Raw genomic sequence first — 14,151 nt, 5'->3', positions numbered from 1 at the left:
TCATTTTTTCCATGCGTAATTTTGTGGCTTATAAAAGTGTTTTATGTTTTTCTTTAACATTGGCAGCGATACCGTACCCTACCCCCCTACCCCTCCCCTCCCCCTGTAGCAGCCCGACATCAACAAACAAGCAAGTGCACAAGTTCAAGTGTGTGGAAAGGTGACAATTAGTCAAATTCTGATTCGTGAAACCCTTGTCATGGCATATGTCATCCTCATTTATGATCTTAAACTGCCACTCATACTTCCTGCCCCTGCATTCAGTATTTTTCTGTCATGATCATAGCATTATTCCAAAACTAACCTGACATCGGACAAGTGAGACAAACATTCACGTTCTCGATTCGGAACTAGCCTGTGTCACCTTATAATGCACTTGAAATGGCATCTGTCTTCTCTTTTATGAATCTTGTTGTCTGATTTTCAGTAATTCAATAATGGACAATGATGAGGAGGTTATACTCAAGGTAAATTACAATAATTATTGTTATGATGTTCTAATATAATTGGGATAGAAAATTTTTATCTCCTAACTTTCAGGGATCTGCTCTTTACGACTACTTGCATGAAACTGGGTTTAAAAACTTTGAATCCTATGAATTGAATCACAATAAATCAAGATGGTTTTTGACTGGACCTGGAAACTACGAGTGTCTGCAAGTCACTCGACCAGTGAGTACTTTCATTATTGTTTCTTGTTACTCTACTACTTTTAAAGAAGGACCTAAAGACAACAAAGTAACAACCTTTTGTGTCTTTCCAATTACAGGCTCCTCAATGGTCACTGGATCACTTAGACTCCATTTTGAACTGTGGACTTCTACTTGAAGACCACCGTCACTTCATTGAATGTTACTACCCCCTTGAAACAAAGAAAAATTCTTCAATCGTGTAGGTTTTATTCAAGTCTCGCTTTGATCACTATCATTGCGGCAGCACCCTATTATTATACATGTATTTAATTTTGTTTCAGGAAAAAAATTGTTTTAGGAGGTGTTCAATTTTTCTGTTTGGCTGGAGGCTTGTGGAAAATTGCCTCAGCCCCAACCTCAAAACCATTTATCTTTGCTTCCTGTGCAACAGCTTCTCTCTTTGCTTTTGTCTATGTAAAAGAAGCCCTGAGAAGGCATTCAATATTGGAAGGAATCAGCAAACTCAAGCATACTTTAGATGGGTTGGAAAAGGTGTATGTTCAGTTCCGGAGAATGCTACTCTTGGTGCATCAAAATGAGTTTATCACCCAGAATATATCATTGTAAGTTTAAACCTACTAATTTCTGTGTTTTGAGTTCTATCTTCCTTCTGTTGTCTCTTTCTGCATTTGTGTTTGTTATAGACGCCAAAGAGAAATGGCCGAGCTGAAGAAAAAGTTGTCAGCCCATTTAAATGACAGTATTCATAAATTATTTGGCTTTTTATCCGATGTTAACACAGTTCCTTTGTCTGTTGATGTTGATGTAACACTCCAGTCATTAGTCCCAGAAGAAATCTATCAAGATGATACATACTCTCTAGACAGTTTAAAGGTATCATAATCTTTCTTAGCGTATCCTGTAATCTTTTTATTATTTTTATTTCGTACCCTGATGTTTAAGGTTATTTATTTTATTTTCTTTCAGAGAATGTTTAACGGCTTCATTCTTCTTCAATCTGAATTTTTGAGGAGGCTTGCTCTTTGCTACTGTCCTGACATTTGGAGTTCAACTACACCCAAGGCAATTTTTGCATTTTCAAAGAAGAAGCTACCTGAAATCTTGAAGTGGAGTGGTAATATTGAAGAGGCCCTAATTCGAGAACAGCGATTTTTCCGAGCGGTCATGGAGTCAAAGGAGAAACAAAGCCAACTCAAGTTACCAAAAACAAATTGGGACTTTGCTGATCTCTATGTTTTGATTCGGAGTGCGTCTATCAATTTCCAGTCTCTTCTTATACAAATTCAAGGTTTGCAAGATATTCTTGAGAATGAGGCATGTGATCAAGGCAAGGAGAATGAAGAGTTACTCAACACCATTGCTCTAATTTTATCAGAGATTATGAAAGACATTAGCTCTGGTCAGTCTTGCATTGATGCTAGCTTTGTCCAAACACACAAAATGATGAGTGCAAATCAACCAGCTGTGAAGCTCTGTGAACTGGAATCTGTTCCACGATTGGCAGCAAATCCTGAAGAGCAGAAAAGTGCCATAGTCAATCCTTCAGTTGAAGATGAAGTTTTTGAGCTTATTGTCCCTCTTGAAGGAAAAGATGAATCTGATGAAGATAATTTTGAAGAAATTTCTGCTGAATTTCGTATTAAGAGGAGGGAAGGAGAAACTTCAAAAAGAGTACTTCAAGAACTTAAAACTGTTTTGGTGAAAAAAGCTGAGGAGTGGAAGGAAAGGGAAAAACGTGCCATGGCAGCGAAAGGTATGACCTACACTGCGCCAGACCAGGTCAAAGTAGAACCAGAAGTGCAAAAAGTGACAGAGGAAGTTGATTTTCCCACCAGTGACGAATCCCTTGATTTTCTTCCTATAAACTGTGATAATGTTTGGCCACTCCCGAGGTTAAAGGCTACTGTGCGTTCTCACCGTATTCGTGAGAGAAAAACTAGCCATTCTGAGGCTTCCAAGCATCATTTTGAGACGGTAGAGCCGATACCTCTTGCACCTGTGAACATGGGTGAACAAGAACCAGGTGCTCAAAGTGAAGTTCCACGAATGGGCTTTGGGGCATCGTTGTTAGCTGAGGCCATGGCCAAATCTAGAGCTATGCGTTTGCGTAACTCAAGGAAGGAGGACATATTTGTTGTATCTGATGAAGAAAATTCTAGTGGGGAGTAACATTTGCAATTAATTGGAAAAAAATTATTACGATTCTTGCCTGTGTTCTAGTCCATTATTGTTATAAATAAAGTCAAATTTAATTTTATTGCAGGAATGAATAATTTTCTGATTATTGTTATCTTGAATGAGATTAAAGAAATGATTTAGTTGCTGTTATTAAGTTCTTTAGTCTTTTCCCAGTTAATCAAAACACCACCATTTATACATTTGACCTTTTTAGACAATAACTGTAGACTAAGGGAAAATTGAATCGCCATCCACACACTGACAGGAAAAATGAGAGAATGGCCTTCCCTTTCGTCCTTGGTCCTCGGGGCGGGGCGGGGTGGCTGCCGTGTGAAGTGGCGGTCCCAACCGGTCAGAAATGCCCACCGAAACTCGTCCCGGTGTAACGGACTGTTAACGGGTCGGGCCCTATGGAAGTGCATAGCGTGCCTGCGTGGCTTTCCGACCTTAGATGCCGGTCTGGTCTGATCAAGCCATTGGGATTGCTGTCGGCTGCCGGCTCAATCAAATTGAAATGGCACAGCGGTGCTGCTCTAGGCCGCGGGACGTACTGTATTTTGTTGGGGACTTATCGCCGGCTGTCTTTGGCGTGGCGCAGGGAAGTGCAGGGCCTCGCCGCGTTGCCAAACAAATCATTTGGTCGATGGGCTGCTTCGCGCTTCGCGGGGCATCGCTGCTACCAGGCACTACCAGGACGAGCGGCGAGCCGGGGGAGCGCCTGCCGTGGACAGCGTAGGCAACCCGGTCGCCTCGCGTGCAAGCAGCTCGAGGGGCTGCCTACCTCGCAGGCTGACGGAGCGGCCGGCGCAGGCGCAGGCGGCCAAAACTCTAGACGCGTTTTGAGTTCCAGAGTCGCTAAACAGGACTCGAACCGAGCGTGTGACCCCACCAATGGATTCCTCGTTCGGAGAGCAATCCATTGGTGGGGTCACAAACGTTCGGTTCGAGTCCCATTTAGCAACTCTGGAACTCAAAACCCATCCGGGATTTTGACCGCCTCCACCAGCCGGGCCTTCTGGCTGGCCCACTGCGGCGCTGACTCGGCTGCCTCTGCACCCAGTAGACCACCAGGCATCACCCTGGCCTGGCCTGGCGCACGCCGTGCTGGGCATCCCCGCCGTGGGCACCACGCCCTCCACGCCCCGACCGCGGCGTGAATCACCTGCGCGGCGGGGCGCGGCGGGGCGTCCCCGCGGTGGACCGCACGGCGGCGCGGGGTCCCCGATGACGCGAAACGTATCACCTGAGGCCGCAGCGCTGGCGCGGCACGCGGCTCCTGCTCCGTCTGGACGGCCTGCCGGCATGCTGCCGGCCTGCACGGCGGTGGGATGGGTTGGAGATAACTCGGCCGCGGCCCCCACCATGCAGGCCCACTGGCGGGAAGCCGACGGGGGGAGGCCTCTCCGCTCCAGGCCCCTCCCCCACTGCAGGAGCAGGGCCCCGCCGCCCCGCTCCGGGTAGACTATCGGCGCCCCGGACCATTTTCGCATCGTTTCGACTGACACGCGGCCGGTGGCGGTCGTCTTGTGTCCGCCAGCAGCGCATCCCTCCGCGACGTCCCCGACGACGACGAGGCCGCCAGCATGGAGAGCCGTCGCAGTGAGTGTCCCGGGGGTGGGGGCGCACAGTGGGCCAGAAGCCGGTGGAGGCGGCCAAAACTCTAGACGCGTTTTGAGCCCCAGAGTCGCTAAGCAGGACTCGAACCGATCGTGTGACCCCACCAATGGATTGCTCTCCGAACGAGGTCACACGTTCGGTTCGAGTCCCATTTAGCGACTCTGGAGCTCAAAACGCGTCTAGAGTTTTGGCCACCTCCACCGGCTTCTGCCCACTGTGGGGCGCCTGGCCTGGGGTTGTCGGTGGTCGTCGTTTCGCCACCATGTAGTCCTAGATTTGCGGGCCAGCATACCACTGTGATCACCGGACGTGACAACGTGTGTCACACTATGGGAAACCTCACACACTCTAGCTAGTCTAGCTGGTTTTAAGAATCGCCCGAAAGGAAGAAAACTTGCGCGCAGCGGACGAGTGCGTCCTTTTCGTTTCGCGCGTGACAAGGTAGCGGGGTTTAGCACCTCCGCGTCCTTTACTGCCGGCCCGGCCGGGCCACCCGACGACGCGTGCGTGACGCGTGCGTCACTCTGTGGTCCTGGTGCACTGCAGGACTGCAGGTGGCCTGGGAACAGCGGTAAACGGAAGCATGTTGTGTCCAGCGTACACAGTCACAAGCTCGCGCACACGGAGCCCTGCAGACTTGATCCGCGCTCTGTCTCTCTGGCGCACATACGGCACGCCCTGTGAGTGCAAGAGAGACAGAGAGACTGGGAATCAGCCTGCCCGGGCCCGGCCGGCCCGGCGCACCGCGAGGGGTGGGTACACTGCACGCACGGTGCACGCCGACTCGTTGATGATGGTGTAGTCCCGGGCCGCCTCGGCGCCCGTCGAACCGAACGAACCGCCGATTCACGCGGAAATCTTTTCGCCTCCGGGATGCATACGCAGCGAGTACGCAGCAAGGTGCGCAGCACGTGTCCGAATCGGGAGGGAATTATTTGGCTTGATTGAGAGGCGCTAGAACGCGGACCTGGCCGCCTCTCTTGAGCCAGCCACTCGCGTGCTCACTCACACACACTCACCGACGCGCACACACAGGGCCAAGGCCGCGGGCGGCACGGCACGGCCCCTGTTCATTGTATTGGCCAGAGCTAAAACAAGGGATGACTCAAAGTGCAGTGCGGGCCTTACGAGCGCACAAAACCAGCCCACTGTTTTTCGTGATAACGATCCCGAAAATGTCAATTTTTTGTCATTTGAAGCCGAGACCGCTCCTGACTGTCACAGTTATGCAACGGTCGCTTCTCCTCTCTGGGTGGCGGTGAAAATAAAAGAGGCCGGCCGGTCCTGCCGCGCGTTGATGTCTCCGAGTCTCTCCGAGTCTCTCGGCCCAAAAGCTGCCAAGTGCCAAAGGCAGCAGCCCAAGGCAGCCAAAGACCCAGGGGGCAAGGCCGAATGTGGGTCAGCAGCTCGTCACGGACGCGTCATGGACGTGTCATGGACGTGTCATGGACGTCCGGGCCATAGTTACGTGACGAGGGAGCCGCAAATAGTCTACCAAATGTTGCAACCTGGGCCGTAAAGCGAGCCGGTCCGGTACGCGTGGAGGCGAGCCGAGCCGAGCCGGATCGCCATGAGGCATGCCGAGCAAAAGGGAGCAGTGTAGTGGCATTACACGAGGATGACGCCAGGCCACGCCGCGCCACGCGTCCGCGCCTCGGACAAGGCGGATGTTGTGAAGCGTATGTCTATATCGATCGACGCGGGCGCGCGCGGGCGCGGGTTCGAGTCCCGGACGCCGCCGGTACTTTTCCGTCTTCTGCCATTGTCCTGGTGTGCGACTCGTTGGGCTTGTTGTGGGGCTGTTTGACCTCCCAGACTCACAGCGCGGGGCCGCAGTCATCGCCCCGGTCGCCGAAAAGTGAAACCGCCAAACCAGAAACCTCGACGCCGTCCCCATCCTCCACTCCAATTGGCCGGTGTGGGTCCTTGCCCTGGCCGCCGTACTCACGCGCACCGCCCTGTCCGACAACTTTATGGGTCCCGAGAGGACTCGGCCGCCCATTCGTACGGATGTAGGTTGGAATTGCAATCGAAGGACTCCCCCCCCCCTCTCCACCCGCGCGCACTGGATATACGTTCATGCTTAGGCACGCCGCATGTCCGGTGTAGGTACTCTAGGTTGCGCAGGTTATGGACTTGTGTGGTGCTATCTATCGGCCGCGCCATCGGCCTTGGCAGCCCTAGTGCATTCGTGATTTGAACCTCCTTTAGCCTGTAGTGTTTTGCCGCCGGCCGCTCGCCGAGGCCGTGCTGGCCGTGCTGGCCGTGCTGGCCGTGCTGCAGCAGGGGTGGCACGAAGGCGAGCGCGGACTTTGGCACTCTAGAGACGACCGCCTGACTTCATTCTGTCGCGGCTCCCTGCTGCAGTGCTTTCGTCGTTCCGTCTCTCTCGCACCTGCGCGGCTCGCGCCGTGAGTGCGAGAGAGACGGAGCGACCTTACAATGCACTGTCCCGAATGAGCTGGCACGGTGCCAGGCAGGGTGGTGGGGTGGTCGGGCACGCCGGACCGGCTTGACAGTGGCTGACACAGGGGGTCACCCTGGTCACCCCGGTGAGCTGGAGCACGATAACTGCACCAATCAACCGCATGCAGATGTCCAGTGCAGTGGGCTGTACGTCATTCGTCACTCAGCCTATCGCCGGCTGACCCCCGGTAGCCCCGGGGACCGCGGCGGACCGCGGAGGACCCAGCCCCACGACCCAGCGGCGAAAACAAAGTCACGTTTCAAATGAAATCATTCCCAAATTATTACCCAAAAAAATAATTGAATAATTATAGACAAAAGTCAATTTTTTTTTTGCAATTTTTACTTTAGGCACGGAAAGTTATAAAAACCTTTTCGTGAAAAAAGTTTTGTTTCGATAGTTTTTTTTCTTCTTCTCAAGGTCACGGAAAGTCTTATCAGCCGTGCCCCCACGAAAGCGTGGAAGTAATGTTCTCCTCGCCCAATCCGTTTCCGCGGCGTCCCGCGGCGTCCCCAGCGTGCCGATCGTGACAATTGCGCGACTGGCGGCTGGCACACGGTAAGTCGCGCGCGGCGTGCCTCCGGCTCCTGCACGGCTCCAGGCGGGACTCCAGGACTCCAGGCCGCGCCAGCCTTTCGTTATCTCGAGGCACGGCGCGCGGCACGCCGCGGGGCCGCGGCATCGTCGGCAGGCAGGCCATTCCGGTCTGGCCGCGCGCACACTGTGCACGCCGTGCACTCGGCTCCACGTCTTTAACGTCCTTATTAGATGAACCTGACACCGGCGCGGTGGTGCTCGCTGCACCTGTTGTCTTGCCTTGTCGCCGAGGCGTTCACTCTCTCGTCCCCCAGCCGTAGTGCCGGCCGTGCCGGCCGTGCCCCAGCCTTGGACTTGGTGGAAACACGGGCAGCCTCGACCACACACACAACAGCAGCGCACTTAAAAACAAAATCGGCAGCCGTCCGCGAAAAACGGCTCGGAATAAAAATCCAATCGCGCGGAGAAGGAGGCGCGTCGTCGGCGCGGTTACGTGTGGTCCCGACGCACAGTGGGCCAGAAGACCGGTGGAGGCGGACAAAACTCCAGACGCGTTCTGAGCTCCAGAGTCGTTAAATGGGACTCGAACCGAGCGTGTGACCCCACCAATGGATTGCTCTTCGAACGAGGAATCCATTGGTGGGGTCACACGTTCGGTTCGAGTCCCATTTAGCGACTCTGGAGCTCAAAACGCGTCTGGAGTTTTGCCCGCCTCTACCGGTCTTCTGGCCCACTGTGCGACGTCCCGACAGCGCCGTGGTCGTGCCAGAGGCCCGGCACTGCCATTCCGAATACGGTCGCTCCGTCTCTCTCTCCCCCGCGCAACGCCCCACGAGTGCGAGAGAGACGGTAGGCTCGGCGCCAGCCATGCAGTCGTGCCTCCGCACTTCGCCACTGTCTCGCACCGCAACCCGTCCTGCGTTGATAGTGGCTCCCGGAGTCTCTTTTTAGGCGCAGGTTGTCACCAATTGCTTTTTTTCTGTCCCAGGCGTACTCCTGGTTGCCGCCCTGCTCTGCGCGTCCGCGGCGCACGCCAAGAGGCCCCATATCGTCGTCATCCTAGCCGACGACCTGGTAAGTCGATGAGATCTTGAGAGCCACCCTCGGCGAAAAAGTGAAAAAATTATTCTTTGGTATTTGAACCCGTGACTTCCCTGCTTCCAGGGCTGGAATGACGTGAGCTTCCACGGCTCGGACCAGATCCCGACGCCCAACATCGACGCGCTGGCCTACAACGGCGTGATCTTGAACCAGCACTACGTGCCCGCGCTGTGCACGCCGTCCCGGGCCGCCCTCATGACGGGGAAATACCCCACCCACACCGGTAGGTCCACAACGGCGTGCACACACAGTGGCCCAGAAGACCGGTGGAGGCGGACAAAATCTCGGGCGCGTTTTGAGCTCCAGAGTCGCTGAACAGGGCTCGACCGAGCGTGATGTGATCCCACCAATGGATTGCTCACCGAACGAGGAATCCATTGGTGGGGTCACACGTTCGTCTCGAGTCCCATTTAGGGACTCTGGAGCTCAAAACGCGTCTAGAGTTTTGTCCGCCTCCACCGGTCTTCTGGCCCACTGTGGCACACCACCCTCATGGACGGGGAAATACCCCACGCACAGCGATGCGTCCACACCACATCGGCGCTGCTCGCGGGAAAGGGCCCCGGGTCCAGTTATTCTGGTCCAGGGAAGTCCAGATGCGTTCGGGTCTGGGCCAGCCTGCCTGCGCCAGCCTGGGCGCCGCCGCTCCGTCACTGGGGGTCCCGTCCCGCGAGCGTCCGCGTGCGTCCGGACCAGTTCGCCTCTGGCGGCGCCCAGCCCCGCGGCACCTCGCGGCGTGACGTCACGACGGGCCTTACCGGCCTCCTGCGTGTGTGCGACGCGTTCTAGAAAGCGGCGGACGGGTCACCAACGCCATCGTAGCGACGCAGGGGACCCCGCACATCGGAAAGAGAGAGAGAGAGAGAGAGAGAGAGAGAGAGAGAGAGAGAGAGAGAGAGAGAGAGAGAGAGAGAGAGAGAGAGAGAGAGAGAGAGAGAGAGAGAGAGAGAGCGGCGACACGACTTCTCATTGAATCGCACGGCCTGCAGGGGCCGCGGTTTGTTTTGGAGGATCATGGCGCGTCCTGCTCAGACCTTGAAGGGGTCTTGAAGGCGGCCGGGTCGCAGAGGACGCGCGTGCGCCGGAAGCGGTCCGGGCGTGGCGCCTGCAATTAGGCCCGGCGCGTCACGAGAGCACCGGCAGGCTGTCTCTCTCGCACCCGCACGGGACGCCGCAAGAGTGCGAGAGAGACAGACTGACGCCGGGTGGGTAGGCAGTCCCGAACACAGGTCCGCCGGGCGGGCCGGCGTGTCGCCGTCCCACGGGGTCTGTGGCCCGCGCGGCATAGCGCAGCCGGCGCAGCCCCGCCCCGCATATCTTGCGGAGCAGGTTTCGGATGCTCTGCCTAATCAATGAGCGAAAAAAAAGAGAAAAGATGACGATGACGGTCGGAAACTGGAATTTGCAGATCGTGCTGCTCTATTACTCTTGGTTAATGGCTCAAACGCGCGGCAGCAGTTTGAGACAACAGGCGTCGGGAGAGGCGCGCCTCCTCACTTCGGTTCCGATCAGCTTCTAGCCGATTTGCGACTTTTACTGCTTTCGGCGGGGAACTGTGTGGAAGCGGCCTTTAAAAAGTAGTAGCCTAGATTTATTGTTTTTCTCCTTTGAAACCTATTTCGTCCCTCACCACGCCCTGCGGCGAAACTGATTGACAATCTGACTGAGTGTCTGAGTGATGTCAGACCAGTGTCTGACTAGTTAACCAACTGCCTGACTGACTCTGGAACTGTCAGCTGGCATTGTAGCCCTCGTGCGGCCAAGAGCTCGCCCCGGAGGCGCATAGGACCATGGGACACACCCACGGCGGGTGCCCCTTGATGACGCGGACGACGGGGGTGTGGCTCTCCTCGCTGCACGGCACTGCAAGGCACGGCACTGCAAGGCATGGCACTGTGGGGCGTGGCCGTAGAGCTTGGCTCGGCTCCACGCCGTACGTACAGTTTTTACTCCGCGACCGGTCACGCCGGCCCAGAGCGTGCTCAGTCTAAACACTACTAAACGACCACTCTATGAATAAACATTCCAGTCGTTGATAAGACCGGCGGCATCGGGACTCGAACCGGCGCCGCGCACCGCGATGAAACTCGTGGGAAAGGAGTGATTGCCGTGCGCGGCGCGGCGGCTCAGCAGACCGATTCCGATGCGTTCACGCCTCACGCCCTCGACGGAGACAGATCGACGGTCGGCACTTCAGCCTGCAGGCACACTCGCACACTGAAACACGAGAGAAAAACAATCCCAAGATGAGACCCAGTGACCCGTAACGCAGTGTCACTCGCCCGGGCCCGGCGCCTCGGCGCCTCGGCGCGCCACTCGAAAAACCAGTCGCTTGCAAATCCGGTCTTCGGGGTGTCTGTCCTGACGCGGCGTGGTTCCTGTCCTGTCCCGCAGGCATGCAGCACATCGTGATCCTGGAGCCCGAGCCCTGGGGACTTCCCCTGGAGGAGAAGCTGCTCCCGGAGTACCTGTCCGAGCTGGGCTACCGCACCCACGCCGTCGGCAAGTGGCACCTCGGCTACCACCGGCGCGAGTACACGCCGACGCACCGCGGCTTCGACTCGCACTTCGGCTACTGGAACGGCTTCCAGGACTACTTCGACCACACCGTCAAGGCCACGGTGAGTGAGGGGCGTGGACCTCGAGGGCCGGCAGTGCGCTGACCGGGCTGGACCGCGATTCAGTCTGCAAGGAACCGGAAAGGAGGCGAGACGGCTTCCGCGTTGTTGCTTTGGCGGTCCGCCTCAGGCGGCATGCCGGCGGGACGCACAGCGCGCAACGCCCGCACTCAACGGCCGATTTGCTATTCCGGTTCCAGTTCGGCGCCGCCATGAGCGGCTACGACATGCGGCGCAACATGAGCGTGGCCTGGGACGCGGCGGGCCGCTACTCCACGGACCTGTTCACGGAGGAGGCCGTGCGCCTGGTGCGCGACCACCCCAAGGACTCGCCCCTGTTCCTGTACCTGGCGCACCTGGCGCCGCACACTGGCAACCGGGACAACCCCTTCCAGGCCCTCGACGAGGACGTCGCCCACTTCGGCCACATCGCGGACCCCGAGCGCCGCGTGTACGCCGGTGAGTCCCACGCCGAGGTGTTCCCACTCGCTTTTGGCAGTGGAGGGGCAGTGTTGCTGATCGATGCTTGTGATTCGCCAGCCATGATCCGCCGCCTGGACCAGGGCGTCGGCGAGGTGGTGGCGGCGCTGCGGGAACGAGACATGCTGCAGGACTCCATCATCCTCTTCATGTCGGACAACGGCGCGCCCACGTTCGGCGTGCACTCTAACCGGGGCTCCAACTTCCCGCTCAGAGGGGTGAGTACCGCGCCAAGTCTGTCTCTCTCGCACTCATGTGGCGGTTCGTGCGGGCGAGGCAGAAGGCTGTGCTTCCCGTCCTCATGGCCATCTCCGCCTTGCAGATGAAGGAGTCCCCCTGGGAGGGCGGCGTCCGCGGTGTGGCCGCGCTCTGGAGTCCGCTGCTGGACAAGCCGGGCCGCGTCTCCGGCGCGCTCATGCACGTGTCGGACTGGCTGCCCACGCTCCTCAGCGCCGCCGGTAGGTCTCCCGTCACTCCGCCTGGAGTTTGAACCTTGAACCCCGAAACGGCGATGGTAGAAACCGAGTGGATGTTGCACTTGTTGCAGGCGCCAACGCCAGCTCCCTGCCGCTGCTGGACGGCGTGGACCAGTGGGCCGCCCTGAGCCGCGGAGCGCCCACGCGGCGCCTCGAGGTGCTGCACAACATCGACGACATCGTCAAGTACGCGGCGCTGCGCCGCGGCGACTGGAAATACGTCACCGGTGAGTGGGCACCTTCGGCACCGTCCAACAGTGGATTTGCCAGAAGACCGGTGGAGGCGGTCAAAACTCCAGACGCGTTTTGAGCTCCAGAGTCGCTAAATGGGACTCGAACCGATCGTGTGACCCTACCAATGGATTGCCCTTCGAACGAGGAATCCATTGATGGGGTCACACCCTCGGTTCGAGTCCTGTTTAGCGACTCTGGAGCTCAAAACGGGCTAGAGTTTAGGCCGCCCCCGCCGGTCTTCTGACCTATTCTGACCCACTGCGCGGATCTCGGTAGCCTTCAGTTAATGTCGGAAAACTGAGCGTGTTTTCGCTGCGTGTGCCGCAGGATCGACGCAGGACGGCGTCGCGGACCACTGGTTCGGCGAGAAGGGCCGGGACGCCGCCAACCCGCCGTACCCCCTGGACGCCGTGCTGCACTCCAAGACGGGCGTCGCCCTGGCCGGCCTGGGGGCGACACTGCAGATCAAGGGCACAGGTAGGGTGTTGTTGCTCTAGATTTGAAAGTGGCTTTTATGGAAGCATGTTGCTGAAATCGATTGTGATTTGTTCCAGCGCCCGAAGGGTACCAGCCGCTGTCCGCGTCCACCGCGCTCCGCCTTCGCGCCGAGGCCGAGGTGCAGTGCCCCGACCTGGCCGACAAGGAGGCCGTGGCCTGCAACCCCATGGAGGCCCCCTGCCTCTTCAACATCCGCGCCGACCCCTGCGAGAGAGTGAACCTGGCGGCCGCCCGCCCCCAGGTGCTGCAGAGCCTGGAGGAGGCCCTGGGCCGCTACCGCCGCACCATGCTGCCGCCGCGCAACGTGCCCACGGACCCGCTGGCCGACCCGGCGCACTGGAACGGCACCTGGACCAACTGGTGCTCGGAGCAGGACGACGTGGACCTCGGCGCGCTGGGGGAGCGCGACGACGACGGCAGGGCCGTGGCGCCGCTGTTCGCGGCCACGCCGGGCCTCGGCGTCTCCACCTTCACGGCCATGTCGCTGGCCACCGTGGCCGCAGTGCTGGCCGCCAGCCTCGCCAACCCCTCCGCCTTCACGGCCTTCACGGCCGCGTCGCTCGCGCCCTGGGTGCAGCGCCTTAAGGCGCAGCCCGCGCAGCCCCAGTAGAGGCCGGCGCCGTCCCGTCTCTCCCGTTGACGTCAACTGGCCACTTTTCGGCGAGCAAAAAGGCCGCGGTGACGTACGTCATAACGTTGTTGAACTAGAACGCGCGCGTACTCCGGCTGGAGTCGCGGACCACGCCTGGAGTGCTTGCCGCCTTCGACTTTGCTGCGACACGGCGGGGCGGCCTGGCTCGCTGGCCGAAATTGGCTTTTCGGGCAAGTTGAAGCTGCCGCCTCGGTGTCGGTGCGCATGGGGTGTCTCGTCTGTGATGCTAGATATAAGGTCTGTGATATGTTTCATGTGGAGTCGTATTGTAATAGTATTAGCCATCTCCGGTCATCAAGGGCGTAAATTATTGAGAGTTTCATTGATTGTTAATTAATTCATTTGAGGGAGGATTATATTACACTTCTGACGAAAAATATATTGTATTCTTGTAGGATTTTTTTAAAAAAGGAAAAATAACTAGGATAAGTTTTTGATTGTTTATTTAACGGAAAAGACGAATGCAGTATATAAAAATAAACAAATACTTCTGAGTAAGCATGATATTGGTGCTATGGCATAGTGAATAAATAACGTGATCTCATGACTTGAACTTTCTTCATTTCCTTCTTTTGTTGGGCATTTCACACAAAGCCGTCTTCACACAACGCAATTGCCCCGGGTCAGTTCTAGAGTCAAG

At 57.0% G+C, this 14,151-nt stretch overlaps 2 protein-coding genes across 4 annotated transcripts; both read left to right on the top strand.

Annotated features, from left to right (window-relative positions):
• Nucleotides 1-96: 96 nt before the first annotated feature.
• Nucleotides 97-2,981, top strand: LOC117651511 (vezatin-like). 3 transcript variants are annotated; one of them, XM_034395568.1, is made up of 7 exons: nt 97-148; nt 428-467; nt 541-672; nt 770-891; nt 974-1,255; nt 1,337-1,526; nt 1,620-2,981. In XM_034395568.1, exons 2-7 carry the CDS (start codon nt 438-440, stop codon nt 2,820-2,822), a joined length of 1,959 nt encoding a protein of 652 aa, XP_034251459.1. In that variant the 5' UTR covers nt 97-148; nt 428-437; the 3' UTR covers nt 2,823-2,981. The 3 variants fall into 3 exon arrangements, with proteins under 3 accessions (XP_034251459.1, XP_034251456.1, XP_034251458.1); XM_034395565.1 differs by having other exon boundaries at nt 99-160; XM_034395567.1 differs by having other exon boundaries at nt 105-318.
• A 1,303-nt stretch (nt 2,982-4,284) lies between these two features.
• Nucleotides 4,285-14,058, top strand: LOC117651510 (arylsulfatase B-like). The gene is made up of 10 exons (XM_034395564.1): nt 4,285-4,430; nt 8,441-8,526; nt 8,617-8,776; nt 10,948-11,174; nt 11,372-11,630; nt 11,712-11,869; nt 11,974-12,109; nt 12,199-12,354; nt 12,689-12,838; nt 12,916-14,058. The coding sequence occupies exons 1-10, from the start codon at nt 4,415-4,417 to the stop codon at nt 13,467-13,469; spliced, it is 1,902 nt and encodes a 633-aa protein (XP_034251455.1). The 5' UTR covers nt 4,285-4,414; the 3' UTR covers nt 13,470-14,058.
• Nucleotides 14,059-14,151: the final 93 nt, after the last annotated feature.

Source organism: Thrips palmi, unplaced genomic scaffold, assembly GCF_012932325.1.
Source record: "Thrips palmi isolate BJ-2018 unplaced genomic scaffold, TpBJ-2018v1 HiC_scaffold_6, whole genome shotgun sequence".
NCBI classification, from domain to species: domain Eukaryota; kingdom Metazoa; phylum Arthropoda; class Insecta; order Thysanoptera; family Thripidae; genus Thrips; species Thrips palmi.
The sequence above is the reverse complement of the archived record's forward strand: the minus strand, read 5'-3'. Positions and strand labels throughout refer to the sequence as shown.